Source organism: Thamnophis elegans, chromosome 9, assembly GCF_009769535.1.
Source record: "Thamnophis elegans isolate rThaEle1 chromosome 9, rThaEle1.pri, whole genome shotgun sequence".
NCBI lineage: Eukaryota > Metazoa > Chordata > Lepidosauria > Squamata > Colubridae > Thamnophis > Thamnophis elegans.
Genome location: NC_045549.1, coordinates 8,612,760 through 8,628,701, shown reverse-complemented (window position 1 = coordinate 8,628,701; position 15,942 = coordinate 8,612,760). Strand labels below are relative to the sequence as shown.

General features: G+C 43.3%; 1 protein-coding gene across 1 annotated transcript in view; it reads right to left on the bottom strand.

The window, feature by feature from the left end:
• Positions 1 to 15,942, bottom strand: part of FRAS1 (Fraser extracellular matrix complex subunit 1) — a 224,195-nt gene that overhangs the window by 162,300 nt on the left and 45,953 nt on the right. Inside the window, exons 11-14 of the mRNA XM_032224319.1 lie at positions 15,460 to 15,603; positions 7,944 to 8,099; positions 3,976 to 4,122; positions 434 to 580 (exon numbers count right to left, since the gene is read on the bottom strand). Coding sequence (XP_032080210.1) covers positions 434 to 580; positions 3,976 to 4,122; positions 7,944 to 8,099; positions 15,460 to 15,603 — 594 coding nt within the window. The remainder of the gene's footprint in view (positions 1 to 433; positions 581 to 3,975; positions 4,123 to 7,943; positions 8,100 to 15,459; positions 15,604 to 15,942) is intronic.

The window sequence follows — 15,942 nt, the reverse complement described above, 5'->3', positions numbered from 1 at the left end:
AAAAACTTTGGATTGTGCAGGGATGGACAAATTAACACTGAAATTAAAAGATAAAGAAGAGTCGGAATATTATGAAATTTGGAACAATTGGTACAAATGGCTGCAAAGGCAGAATAAATTAATCAAGCCAAAAAAACATATAGATAATATATATAGAACTGTGTATAAAGATGTTAAATATAGAAGCGTAAATATTATATATATGTACCGTATGATGACATAACAATGTTGATATAAATGACTGTAAGGTGTTGTGGAAGGGAAAAAATAATTTTAAAAAATCTGCTTAAAAAAATCTAATCAATAAATGAACCAATTTTGAGAAGAGGAGAGGGGAGGAGGTCTTGGAGGGATTTACAAAGCTAAACACATTCATCTTTATCAACTAGTTGTTACTAAGACTCAACATGACCATTTTTGGAATTTCCTTCACCTTTGCACGTCCTGGTAGACAATTCAAGGAAATATTGTGATGGACATTTATCATACTGGCACTCTCCAAAGAGTAAGACTTTGGATGGGTCTTTGCAAGATGTACAGTGGGATCTCGAATCACAAGTCAAACACGAGTCACTGCAAGCTGGAAAGAAAGATAAAACATCAAGACCGATTTCACATTAAGAAACGAAGCTGTAAGACTTACAAGTTCCACATCTCCATTTCAAAGAAGACTTCAGAAGTCTTTTTATGGAGGGACAACTTGCAACACAGAGATTTTTTTTTTAACTAAATTACTGAGCTACATATATAAAACACTTTGGATAAGTCCAAGCATTATAAGAAGTAGGGATGCTATTTATTTCTATAAAGACAAGTGTTTTTTTCCACTTCATCATTGATAGGCATAGCAGTGGAGGACAGCCCTGAACCAAAAGTTAACCTAGCTTTTTTTTAATTGAAATTAAAAAAAAAAAGCTTTTACAAATATTTACCTGCTTTGGCTGTTAGTAGCTCAGATTTTTGTAGAGTGCTTAAGCTTGCAATAAATCTTTATACCCATTTGAACCGTCTGGATCTTCTGGTTTCCCTGACACCTGACACCCAGAAATCTAGAGCGGATAGAGCCCTGCAACACTTTAACATAGTCCCAAAGGTGCTTTTCAAAGAAAACCACTGGATTTCCTGGTTTTTCTTTGAAGACATTTCACTTTTTATCCAAGAAGCTTCTTCAGCTTCGAAGAAAAAACCAGAAAATCCAGTGGCCTCTTGAAAAAGTACCTTTGGGATAACCATAACCTGGATGACTGAGAATCTCCATAGACACTTGTTGTGGCCCAGCAGGAGCCGTTGGAGCTGCCACCAGACTCTGACAGCGAGGGGCCCTCTGAGTCGGCTCTGGAGGATGTAGAGGACCCTGGACAGGGTTCCAACTCCGAGCAGGGCGCAGAGAGGTTGGTTGGCCACCAGGAGGCACCTGAGCCTTGACCGTGGGGAGGAGACAAGGGAGAGTGAGCTGGATGCCAGCAGTGAGTTGTTCCTGGATGCCCAGCACCGAAGAGCTAATAGGCGTCAAGAACAGTTGCTCAAGTACAGGAGGTAATTACACTCAGCTGGTGGTCATTAGGCTCCTCTCCAGACTATAAAAAGGACTGCTTGTGCACATGCCCCTTTTGCAGAAGTCAATGAAGGAACTAATGTTGGAGAACATGATTGTGAGCTTGGCAGGCTGGGTTGCTTCCATGGCTTATCTGTGCTGGATTCCTGCCCAAGCTTGTCTGTGCCGGTTTGCTGCCAAGGACCTGTCTGTCTGTTAATTAAATGCCGTAACTTATCTTTGGCTCTGAGTGTGCTTTGGTGTGGAACGAGGGGGGTCACTTTGGGATAACCGTAACCTGGATGACTGAGAATCTCCATAGACACTTTAACATAGTGTTCCCCAAACTTGGCCACTCTGAAAAAGTGTGGACTTCAAATCCCAGAATTCCCTAGCCAGCCTCACAATCAAGATGCTGTGAGTTCGATCGTAAGCAGAGGCTGATATTTCTCTCTTTGGGCACAATGAGAATATATCTGCTGGGGGGGAAAAAACTCCGCCTTGGCAACAGGAAGGGCATCCAGCCAGCACACACTAAGCTCCATTCAGTTGTCCAGAAGATGATAGAGCAAACAAGAACGAACATACTGTATGAACTCTTGAGTTAGTACAGCTTCCAAGTAATCACAGTCAAAAGCTAAACCTTTCTTCTGCCCTAACTTTCTTCCTTTAAGTTTAAGGAGACACAATTCCACGCTGCCTGCCCACTTCTCTCAATCTAATCCATCCTATCATATCGCTGGTATCTAATTTTCTATGCTATAGCATCTCATTCACTTTATCAATTCCAGAGAGTGTCACAAGGCTTAATTAATTAACAACTGTAACATTAGGAAGATCTGTGGATTAACAGAGCGAAGGAACGGCTAATGATGAGCTGCATTACCATTTACCAACCTTCAAATATACCAGTGACATATTATTCAAAGCGGGCGGCGTAAAAGCAATATAAAGCATACAGTGTCAGCTACTTAGATTGGTTTGGGCTGCAGAGTTACTAGAAGCGCTTGATAGAAATGTTTGGGATTTATTGCAAGCCTCTTTTCGGCAGTCTCTTTTAATTGTAACTTTCTCGGCCTATTGTACAACGTGCTACCCTAAAGATCCTGATTAATGCCACCGTCTTAATTTTAGTTGGATTTTTCTCCTTTCTGTTCTGTGGGAGTCAAGGTAATGATCATTTCACATGTCCCAAACATGGAAATGTCCTAGAGAAGGTCTATAATGCAATTTGCTCAGTTTGTATTAGTGTATTGTGTGAATTCGGTCAGTGTAGCTTCTGAAGCAGAAATGTATTCTGGGAGTTGAAGTCCCCACGTCTTAAAGTTGGCAAGGTGGAGAAATCCTGGCTCAGTGCACTGGCACAATGCCAATCATTTTGGTGTATCTAGCAAGCCATGTCTTTAGTAGGTTGCACGAATCGGGATGCACAAATATCACACGGCCACGCAACAAATGACCCTATAATTGACAGATTGTCCTCAACTTGCAATCATTTATTTAGCGACCATTCATAGCGACTTGGCCATGGCAAGTTGGCTGTGGTGCGTTGGACACAGCCAGTTGTCCTAGACCAGGGGTGTCAAACTCGATTTCATTGAGGGCCGCATCAGGGTTGAGTTTGACCTCGGGGAGCTGGGAGGCATGGCCAAGGGGGCATGGCCAGCTCGACATCACTCGTGTCGAAGGTGCCCGTGGTGGCCAAGTGCTAAGACAGTACTTCCCTCAGACCCTCCCTTACTCTCATTACAATCTTCCTTCCTTCCTTCCTTCACTCATTTCCTTCCTCCTTCCTTCCTTCCTTCCTTCCTTTTTCTTTTTTCCTTCCCTCTTCATTCTTTCTTCCCTCTTTCCTTATTTTCCTTCCTTGCTCTCTTCCCATCTTTCCTCCTGTTCTTTGACTTTCCTCTTTGACTTTCTCCTTTCCTGTCCCTTCTTCCATGCTGAAATCCAAAAGGGGAAACAGTTCTCTTTTTGTTTTGTGTTTAGTTTGTTGTTTTGTTTTCGGCTGTGATGGCCTCTTCCAGGCCTCTGCCACTGAAAACAGAACTTTGGGGGGGGGGGGGCACACGTTTTCGCTAGCAAAGGCACCGAGGACCAGGACTTTGCTTTTTCCAGGGCAGTCCCCACGGGTCAGATCTAAGCCCTCCATGGGCTGGATCCGTCCCATGGGCCTTGAGTTTGACACCCCTGTCCTAGACACACACACATCACTATACTTCTCTAAAACATTATCTATCTATCCATATATAAATTGCTTTGTGTGTATTGTAGTTGCCATGGCAGTACTCCACAAGGGGGGCTCTCTCTGGTAAGGGGGAAAATCCAATATTAAAAATTATGTTTGGTCCGGACATTTCCCCCCCTATAAATAAATACCCGGACAACGCCAGGTTATCGGCTAGTCCTAAATAAGAATGAGAAACTGAGGCACCACATACGTTTGCAGCGAAGGTTCTCATCCTGATAGAATCCCGGGGAACAGGCTGAGAGGCATGATCCAGTGTGAGAAAGGACAAGGTTGGGATCACAGGAAGTGCAGGAAAATGGGCCTTCTCCTGTGCAGGTTTTACAGGAAGGGTGACACTCTGGAAGGGAAGAAGGAGACAAAGGCATTTAAAATGCAGACTCCCAAACTCCATGCACGCACAAGAAATGTTTTGGACTCGGAAATAAATGTTGAAATCTTCACTCAGCCATGGAATCACGAGATCTTCTTCTCTAAATTATCCTCACAGAATTCTTGCAAAAATAATATGAGTACAGGTAGTCCTCGACTTGCAACAGTTTGTTTCGTGACCGTTCGAAGTTACGACAACACCAAAAAAAGTGACTGATGACCATTTGCCACACTTACAACCGTTGCGGCTTCCCCGTGATCATGCGATCCAAATTCAGACACTTGGCAATTGCTTCATATTTATGACGGTTGCAATGCCCGGGGTCACGTGATCCCCTTTTGGAACCTTCTGACCAGCAAGGTGAACGGGGAAGCCAGATTCACTTAACAACCATGTGGCTAACTTAACAACTGCGGCAAAATAATTCGTAAAATGGGGCAATATTGTGTTTTTTATTGTTTGTAAACTGCCGAGAGTCGCTGTGAACAAGTAGGCGGCTATATACATTTTCTGAATGAATGAATTAATTAATTAATTAACCAACAACTGTCTCAGTAATAAAAATTTTGGACTCTATTGTGGTCGTAGCTCAAGAACTATCTGTACATCCCTGTGTGCTATTATCTTCCTCTCTTAGAAGGTAGACAAGAAAATATATCAACAATAATAATCTATGTATATAAAAGCCAAATACCACTCACTCATCACAAAATCTCCAGAACCATAAAGCCTACAAACTTGAAATTTGGCACATATGTTCCTCTCGGATTCTAGGTGCTCACTAAGAAAGGATTTTTTAAAAATGATCATCAGATCATTAGTAATTCTCATAGAGTAATTAACATGCTCTGATGCTAAGTTCTACTCTCCCTCCCCACCTGAAAAGAACTCTGTTCCAACTGCCAGTTGCCTCACATTCTGTTACCTCAGTTCAAACTGGCAGACATTCCAATTCTTCACTTAGGAGTGGTCTGGGGCTTATAGTACTAAATGTCGGTACCTCACCAAAATGTCTATGCCTTCCACCTACGGAACTGTTTCCGGGCTCAAGGCGACCGGAGCGATATTCCCTCATGCGTTTCAATCACCGATCACCACTGAGCCAATTTCTCACATGGTTACATCGCAAAGCACGGGTATGCAGCTAGTATTCCTATATTCCTATTGTAGATTCTATGTTCCCTTTTGTGTTTCAATCACCGACCACTCCTGAGTCACCGGAGTGAACCGGATTTCTCCTGCATTGCCTGATCACATAGTTTCGTCGCAAAGCACGGGTATCCAGCTAGTTATTATTATTACAGAACAAACAGCCACTCTGTCTGGCTCTGCTTCTATTCACTTTAACATTACCTTGGGTTAATTGGATAATTATTAATTACAGTTTCACCCAAAACATTATGCATGTAGTTTTTGCCCAATCGGTGATTTCCAATGTCCCAGTTCACTCTATCATCTCTGCTGGCAGTGAGAATAGAAACACAGAGTGAAAGATAATGCAGCATTCAGATTCTCAATTATCTTCCTTTAAAATGATGCCAATTTCCCCAGGTGTTTACTTGGATCCTGCCTGAATCAAAACATGTTTATTTACTTACTTATTTTTATCCTGCCTTTCTTATTTTTAGAAATAACTCAAGGCAGTGAACCTACCTCATAATCCTTCCTCCTGTTATACAGGTGGTTCTTGAGTTACAACCGTAATGCAATTCCACAATTATGGTTATAAGATGTGAGGGTTACAATTACCCAACTGGCTTTCATGCCTAAGGTGGGACTAGAGTCACTGCTTCCCGGAGATTGGCCCAAAGTCACCTGGCTTTCGTGTCTGAGGCGGGACTAGAACTCACTGCCTGCTGGTGGTGATTGGCCCAAAGTCACCTGGCTTTCATGCCTAAGGTGGGACCAGAACTCACTGCTTCCTGGTGATTGGCCCAAAGTCACTTGGCTTTCAGGCCTAAGGCAGGACTAGAACTCAATGCTTCCTGGTGATTGGCCCAAAGTCACCTAGCTTTTGTGTCTGAGGCGGGACTAGAACTCACTGCCTGCTGGTGGTGCTTGGCCCAAAGTCACCTGGCTTTCATGAACTCACTGCTTCCTGGTTATTGGCCCAAAGTCACTTGGCTTTTAGGCCTAAGGTGGGACTAGAACTCAATGCTTCCTAGTGATTGGCCCAAAGTCACATGGCTTTCAGGCCTAAGGCAGGACTAGAACTCAACGCTTCCTGGTGATTGGCCCAAAGTCACCTGGCTTTCAGGTCTAAGGCGGGACTAGAACTCAATGCTTCCTGTTGATTGGCCCAAAGTCACTTGGCTTTCAGGCCTAAGGTGGGACTAGAACTCAATGCTTCCTGGTTTCCAGGCTGAGGCCTTTACCACTATATACCACTGGAATATAATGAAGACCGTATACCCAGTATATGTTTGTCCTTGAATTATTGCATGAGTGCCAAGTTGGGTAAAGCTGATCCAATCTCTTCATTTTACAATTGATATTTTCTCATTTCTCAAGAGAATTTGTTCACCTTTGGGTGGTATGGAAAAATATTATTCTTAATTGTTTTGAAAATATATATAGTACCACATTTTTCGGAGTATAAGATGCATCTTTTTCCCTCAAAAAAGAGGCTGAAAATCTGGGTGCATCTTATACACTGAATACAGCATTTTTTACCTCCCGAAACCCTGCCCCCTTCCCCAAAATGGCCATGCATAGCCTTTAGGAGGCATTTAGAGAGCTCCTGGGGTATGGGGAGGGCAAAAATGAGTGAAAATGGCCCGTTTTTTGCTCAATTTTGCCCCCCCCCCAGCCGCCGGAATCACTCTATAAGCTTCCTAAAGGCTATGCATGACCCCTTTTTTTTGAAAAACGGGCCCATTTTTGAAAAAAAAGGGGCGGTTTTTTTGCTTGTTTTTGCCCCCCCCCCCCAGGATCACTCTGCAAGTTTCCTAAAGGCTATTCCTGCCTTTTTTGTGGGGGGGAAACGGGCCCGTTTTTGTGGAAAACGAGTTGGTTTTGGGGAGCTTTGCAGAGTGCAAAAACTTTTTTTTTTTCCTCTTCAAAACCTTGGTGCGTCTTATACTCTGAAAAATACGTATTTATACCATACTTTCTACCTTACTGTGAATCCTACTTTACTAAGGATTTAGCCAGGTGGAAGGGAATCTGTCCACCATCCTCTGCAGTGATTGAGAAAGGAATGCAATAACCCAACAAAATTACTAACAAAATTAATATGATCGAACACCTGGCCCCGTCCAGATGTTGATGGACTCTAACCCCCTCCTCCTTCCCAGCCAGAAATATCCACTGATATTAATATCAATTACGGCAGTCGCTATCAAATACATTGGAAGAACATCAGGTGGTGGAGGAGGAATCGGGGCAATTAGACGCAGAACCGATAGAAGAAAATCATCCGAGACCGCATTAAAATTAGCATTTACATAAACATCTATTCACCGTGACGATATATAATTATATATGTGCTATCCAGAGGGTGGATGGTTGTGGATATCGGTCACTTGAGAATGTGAGGATGTCTTTCTTTCCAGCTTTTGAAAGTCTCTTGAAATTCCACAGAATTAGACAGTCTTTTGATTCGACTTACCCCAGCAATATTTTTTATGTCCCTATGAATAATCTGATCATTAAGGCTTCGTGCCAGCAGATGCTACAGGTTGGGGGGGTGAAATTATTTATCTGATGAGAAATTAATTGGCATGGCCAATGTGTTGACATCTGCTAGCATCACCCCCACCCCAGTTTTCTCAGGCATTATTACTCACTCTGACACGCTCCTCCGCGTTGGTAAAATCCCGCGGGGCAGTCTGGCACGCAGTGGTCCTTCAGAAGCAGATGATGGACATCGTGGCACCTGAGACAGGTGCTTCCTCTGTCGGTGTGGAGATCTGCCACGCACAACTCACAAAGCGGATGGCAACCTGTTGATAGAGGACAGAAAGTTGGGTAAAGTTCACAACAAGTCAGCTTTCTGAATGGTCAAGACAAATCATCAAGGTATAAGCGTGACCTTTCTTTCTTTCTTTCTTTTCTTTCTTTCTTTCTTATTCTTTCTTCTTTCTTTCTTTCTTTCTTTCTTTCTTTCTTCCTTCCTTCCTTCCTTCCTTCCTTCCTTCCTTCCTTCCTTCCTTCCTTCCTTCCTTTCCTTTCCTTTTCTTCTCTTCCCCCTCCTATTTTCCCCACAACAGCAATTCTGGGAGGTGAGTTGGACTGAGAGAAAGTGACTGTCCCAAAGACACCCATCTGGCTTTCATGCCTAAGGCAGGACTAGAACTCAATGCTTCCTGGTGATTGGCCCACAGTCGCTTGGCTTTCATGCCTAAGGAGCATTCTTTCCTTTCTCTCTCCTTCCTTCCATCCTTCTCTCTCTATTTCTGGCTCAGGGCTGACTTATTGGTGCTTGGTGCTCTGTGAGCTTATTTTCTGGCTGATGTTTCATTACCAAGCTGGATAAAATCATCAGTGCTAAGGTAATGAAATCTCTGCCAGAAAAGAGGCAAACTCAGAGAGCACCAAGGAACCCTCTTATGACAATAAATGTGGTTTTTATGATCTATGTTGATTGCTTTTATTTAGCATCCTATTACCGTGTTTTCCCCAAAAATAAGACAGGGTCTTATTTTCTTTTGACCCCTGAAATAAACACTTGGCCTTATTTTTGGGGAGGTCTTATTATTTTTGAGGTGCAGGAGGTGGCGAGAATGGTCACCTCATGGCTGCTGCTGTGTTGCAATATTTTCAGGGCGGGCTTATTTTTGGGGGAGGGCTTGTTTTAGTGCATGTGCTCAAAAGCCCGATTGGGCTTATTATCTGGGGAGGTCTTATTTTTGGGGAAACAGGGTATGATTTATCTTGATTGCTTATTTAGTATCCTAGGCCTACTGGTATCACTGAGTGTTGTATTTTATGATTTATGATGATTGTATTTGATTACGATGATCAGAATCTATCACTTGTTGCCTGTATGTACACTGAAAGCTTATGCACTGGAGAAAAATTCCTTGTGGGTCCAACCATACTTGGCCAATAAAGTATTGTATTGTATTATTGTATTGTATTGTATTGTATTATTGTATTGTATTGTATTGTATTGTATTCCATTCCATATATTCTATCCTATCCTATCCTACTCTATCCTATTCTACTCTATTATTCCATTCTGTTCTGTTTTATTTATTCCATTCTATTCTTCTATTCAATTCTATTCTTCTCTTCGATTCTATATTATTGTTTTCTATTCTATTCTATTCTACTGTTCTCCTATTCTATTCTAATATTATTCTATTCTACGATTCTATTCCATTCTTCTATTCTTTATTATTTTGTTATACGCTATTCTAAATTCTATTTCAAATTCTATTCTGTTCTGCTCTGTTCTGTTCTATCCTATCCTACTCTACTCTATTATTCTATTTTGTTCTATTCTATTCTTCTATTCAATTCTATTCTTCTATTTGATTCTTTATTATTCTATTCTAGTCTAGTCTATTCTACTGTTCTCCTATTCTATTCTATATTTCTATTATTCTATTCTATATTTTTATATTTCTATTATTCTATTTTATTCTATTCTATTCTACTATTCCATTCCATTCTTCTATTCTATATTATTCTATATGCTATTCTAAATTCTATTTCAAATTCTATTCTGTTCTGTTCTGCTCTGCTCTGTTCTGTTCTATTCTATCCTATCCTACTCTACTCTACTCTATTATTCTGTTCTGTTCTATTCTATTCTATTCTTCTATTTGATTCTTTATTATTGTATTCTATTCTAGTCTATTCTTCTGTTCTCCTATTCTAGTCTTTATTTCTATTATTCTATTCTATATTTCTAAATTTCTATATTTCTATATTTCTGTATTTCTATATTTCTATGTTTCTATTCTATTCTACTATTCCATTCCATTCTTCTATTCTATATTATTCTGCCATGCCATGCCATGCCATTCCTGAATGCAATTCTTTCACTTCCCACATCCAGGCTGTGCTTCAGTGGATCAAATCCTTCCCTGCTTCTGTGCATTCATCATCCTCAGTGTAGGAAATAGTTCACCGAGACATTGATAGCAAAATTTTCCCTTTGCCCGAGGCATTTACACTGATTGCAACTACCCTTCAAAACATGACAGTCGCCTGACAGAGGCCTGGATTTTAGCATCACAGATTCAACACTGCAAGAGCCAAGTTAGATCTCGCCTCCAAATCCCCCGTTCCATAAAGGAAGCCAATTTAAAGCCTCCTGACAGATGTGGTTGTCCAGCTTCGGCCTCTTCCTTCAGCAATTGCTTCTACCGGCAACTCTTTCAAGGGCATTAAAGAAACGTCCTACAGAAGAAGGCCAAGATCTGTTCTGTATCGCACGTGATGAAGGACATGGAAGAATGATTCCACTTTTGTAAGAAACCACATTTTCAGTTTGAATGGGGGGGGGGGGATTTCTTCATAAATAGCGTAGAAGAGCGATTACTCGATATCAGTGTTTCTCAACCTCGGCCACATGAAGAGGTGCGGACTTCAACTCCCAGAATTCCCCAGCTTGCCAGCTGAGGAATTCTGGGAATTGAAGTCCGCACCTCTTCACGCGGTCGAGGTTAAGAAACACGGGTCTAAAGCAGGGGTGTCAAACTCAAGGCCCGGGGGCCAGATCCGGCCTGCTGGGCTGCCGTGGAAACAGTGAAGGGCCGGCCCGCAGTGCCTCTGCCAGCGAAAAATGGAGCCTGGCGGGGCCGCATGAGGTTCTCCCGAGCTCCGTTTTTGCTAGCAGAGGGTTGCAGGAGGCAGTCACAACCGAAAACGGAGCTCACGAGGGCCGCCCGAGTAGGGGTGGGTGCTGGCAAGTCGCTACCGCCAGTTTGCTCATGGCTGCACCGCACAAGCGCGTGCTTCGTGCATGCTTGATGCGTGCTTTGCCCACACCGCAATAAAAATTGCTCTGCGCATTCGCATTAGCCAAAAAAAAGATGGCGGTGCCTCTGGCGCCGCCAGGAGAACCAGTTCAGGGGTGTGGCAGGCCTGGGCCACTGCCTTTTCCTGGCCACCAAATCACTACTGGTTCAGCCAAACCAATCCAAACCGGTAAAAACCCACCACTGCGCCTGAGGGGATGTGAACAGAAATCATTCTTGCCACACTTATAAGATATGTTTTCACACACGCTCTGCATACGACAGACATGAAGGAATGCCAGTTGGATCTCCTGCATTTGTCCCACATAACAACAATAATGTGCAAAAAGCAGCTTTATTTAGAACAGCTTACATCCTGCATATTTCATATGAAACACCTGGCTATCCCAAATCTTTGCGAACCAGTTAGAATGGACAAAAATAGCAAATCCCTTCTAATCTAGCTGCCTACAACCATCCAAAATTCCTTAAACTTGTAATTGGTTGTAAACTCATAACAAATTATAGGTAGTCCAGGACTTACAACCACAATTAAGCCCCAAATTTCTGTTGCTAAGTGAGACATTTGATAAGTGAGCTGTCAGCATTCCAAATAGCATCCAAAATTAAATCAGAGTCCAAGGCAAAGGATTCCTCAAAGTTTCAATTTATTAAGAGAGCCATGTCGGCACATCTGGGAAAACCTGAATCTGAAAGCTTCCTGGTTTTCCCCACCTAGTTGAAAGTTCAAGATCTTGCCCCCACACCCACAAGTCCATCCCATGGTCCAATCTCCCACTGCCATGCTGGCAGCTCCCACTCATCCAGTTCCGGGCAGGTCATCAAGCGAGCAAATAGTTATCAAGCATAGGACAAGCAGAGAGAGAGAGAGAGTGAACTTTCCTGACTCCCTCTTATTGTAAAGTTAATTACAGCTGATAAGTACATTCACCCATTTAAAGCAACAACGACCATTTGTTATTGTATATGGATCTATATTGTCTACCCAATACTAGGAGTATACTCCCAACAGTGGCTCATCGCTCAACAACGCAAGAACGTTTAAAAGCAGCTGCTCGCTGCTGTTGCCAAACTGTTAACAAAGGCGAATCTGGATTCTCAAAATGGGAAAGAATAGCAATAGCAGTTAGACTTATATACCGCTTCATAGGGCTTTTAGCCCTCTCTAAGCGGTTTACAGAGTCAGCATATCGCCCCCACAGTCTGGGTCCTCATTTTACCCACCTCGGAAGGATGGAAGGCTGAGTCAACCCTGAGCCAGTGAGATTTGAACCGCCGAGCTGCAGAACTGCAGTCAGCTGAAGTAGCCTGCAGTGCTGCATTTAACCACTGCGCCACCTCGGCTCTCAAAAAAGAAAAGAAAAAGAAAAAGAAAAAAAAATCAAAAGGTAGAAACAATTCTTTTAGACAAACCCCACAGGATTCCCGAGGATGTAAAACGGGGCTCTATTATCTCAAAGTAGAACTGGTTGCAGAGAAAAGAACTTGAGTAATTATATAATGCCTTTCAAAAGACCTTATTTTGGGTCTGTTAGTCTTCCCAAGGATAGCACTATTGTTCTATTACTCCCTTCGTGCCAATTAAATTGACTTACGCAGGTACCCTCTCTGAGAGATGATAATTGGTGCCGCTTCTCACAATTAAAATGTGGGTTTTTTTTCATTTTTTGCCACTGGCTTTCTGGCTGCAATTAATCTGAAGTTGGAAAACTTAACGTTCTTATCTATATAGGTACAAAAAAAGAAGAAGAAAAAGAAGTTTCTTTGAAGAAATAATATCCAATGTTTGCCTCCAGGGTTGGAAAGGAAAATTTTTGTATGAAACAAGCCTCAATGACAGATTGAGTGACAGTTATAAAAAATACATTAGAAATTGAAATTTCCTCACACAGGAGCACTAACATTCAGTACAGTAGTATTTACGTCAACCTCCTACTCCACCCATCCTGCGGATATTTTTTCCTTCCCAGACAATATAATTCAACCTGAATTATTTTCAACGTTTTACTTCAAAACAGAAGCTTCTAGTTCAGGAAAACTGATACATGTATTATAACAGGGGTGTCAAACTCGATTTCATGGAGGGCTACAACAGGCTTATGATTGACCTCGAGGGGCCTGTGTGGGCGTGGCCTATGTGGGTGTAGCCAATATGGGCATGACCAGCTCGACATCGCTCGTGGCCAGGGGCGCCTGTGGTGGCCCAGGTGGGGCTGGGAGGGATCCATATTAGAACATCTGACATCTGAAGTGCTATGAAGTTTATGTGATAGCTGCTTGCTACCAAATCATTAATCATACTTAAAAAGAGATTCACAGGGCTACTTTCAAAACGTGGCACGACAAAACCGCGGTCCACTAAAGCGCACCCGATTAAAGCGCGTCGCTGACGTCATCAGCAGCGCGACAACAACGACCATGGAGAAAAAAGGGCGCTTTAAAAAGCGCTTTTAAAGCAAGCCGATTCACGTTAAGGTAAGGGTTAGGTTTAGGTTTAGGGTTAGGGTTAGGTTAAGGGTTAGGGTTAGGTTTAGGGTTAGGTTAAGCATTAGGGTTAGGTTTAGGGTTAGGTTAAGGGTTACCGTTAGGTTTAGCGTTAGGGTTAGGGTTAGGGTTAGGTTTAGGTTTAGGTTTGGGGGGGTTAGGTTTAGGTTTACGCGTTAATTTTAGCTTTACCGCTCACAGCGTGCTTTTTTCGTCGCGCTGTGATGACGTCAGGTACGCGGTTTCGTCGAGCGCGCTTTAGTCGACCGCAGTTTTGTGGTGGAACCCTTTCAAAATGTGTTCAAACACTAAGGCAGGGGTATCAAACGCAAGGCCCAGGGGCCAAATCACGGGGCTGCCCTGGAAATAGCAAAAGGGCCAAATCACGGTGCCTCTGTGGGCGTGGCTTAATGGGCGTGGTGTGGCTTGGTGGGTGTGGCAGGGGAAGGATACTGTAAAATCTTCATTCCCATCCCATTCCAGGGGAAGGTTACCGTCAGGCCTGCAGTTATATCCCTTTTAGGATCTTTGGCCCGCCACACTCTCTCTTATTTCATTATGCTGTTTCATTAGTGTAGTAGTTGGGAGGGGGGAATAGAAAGGAGTAGAAATGTGGAATGTGTTTCTAGAAGCCCAAGGTCATCTTTTGTCTCCGCACCTCTGCACCTGACTGGAAGCAGCTGGGTGGAGATGCCAGCGTGGAAGAAGAAGATTGGACCATGTGATGGATTTGTGGGTGTGGAGACAAGATCATGAACTTTCAACTGGGTGGGGATCTGATGTAACATCCAGAATTGGGATTCCACAGTACAATGCCAACATGTCTAACTTATTAAATTGGAACTTTAAGGATAGTTTTGCCTTGGACTCTGATTTAATTCTGCATGATATTTGGAACACTGACAGTTACTGCAAAATCCATTGTACTCAAAATTTTACGCTACAGGTTCTCCAGAACTGGTCAGAACCTGCTGAATACCACCTCTGCCTACCTCCCATTGACCACCCTATGTGACCAGTCAGGTTCAGACAGGATGGCAATAGCAACAGCATTTAGACTTATATACCGCTTCACAGGGCCATACAGCCTTCTCTAAGCGGTTTACAGAGTCAGCCTCTTGCCCCCAACAATTTGGGTCCTCATTTTACCGACCTCAGGGGGATAGAAGGCTGAGTCAACCTTGAACCTGGTGAGATTCGATCTGCCAAATTGCAGACAGTCAGCAGAAGTAGCCTGCAGTACTGCACTCCAACCACTGTCAATGCTAGAGCAACTTAAAAAAATAACTCTATATTCTAAAGCAGAGAAGATACATGGTACTACAGGTGTTCCTTGACTTACGACCATAATAGATCCCAGAATTTCCATTGTACGTTCTGATGGCTGTAAGTCGCAGGATGGAAGGAGGAGTCAACCTTGAGCCGGTGAGAATCGAACTGCTGAACCACCAGCAGTCAGCAGAAGTAGCCTGCGGGACTTGCATTCTAACCTCTGTGCCACCCCGGATGTTTTCGTAATGGTCAATCCAGTCACATGAAGGTATGTACTGTAAAGTGACCTTGAAGCAGTGTCTCGGATAGACACTGTATTTACTTTCGGTTCCCACCCTTGCTATCCTTATTCCCCACCCACCCCCGGATCCATGGCAGTCTGTCACCATAATGTAGCAAAGCACAAGCAAGCATATGGTGACATCCCGGATACAAATCTGCATTTAGCCTCAAACGCAGCCATAAACAAAGCAGACACTTCCAACCAATTCCCTTCGGAATGAAGACAAAATTGCATTATTCCTGAACTCCGGGGGGGAGGAGGCAGGGTAACAAATGTGGCAGAGCCCAACGATAAATTGTTCGGTGAGCGGTTCAATATTTCTCATGCACTTACCCGCACAGTATCCTACCAGATTGAGGTATTGCTCTCTCTTGCAGGGAGTTCTGCATCTTCCGTCGAGCAGAGGGACGTGGGGGTGACAAGCTGTGCATTCATCATCCTCAGCCCCGCTGCACGTCTTGCAAGAAGGATGGCAGGCTGGGAGAGACAGAGAGCGCGAGAAAGTAAGAGGAAGAAAGAAGAGGCCCGCTAACGGAAGCCGATCGCTTTCATGAAAAGCCAAATTCTGACTTTGTAGACTCCGGAACACGGCTAAATAGCAATAGCAGTTAGACTTATATACCACTTCATAGGGCTTTCAGCCCTCTCTAAGTGGTTTACAGAGTCAGCATATTGCCCCCAACAACAATCCGGGTCCTCATTTCACCCACCTCGGAAGGATGGAAGGCTGAGTCAACCCTGAGCTGGTGAGATTTGAACTGCTGAACTGCAGCTAACAGTCAGCGGAAGTGGCTGCAGTACTGCACCCTAACCACT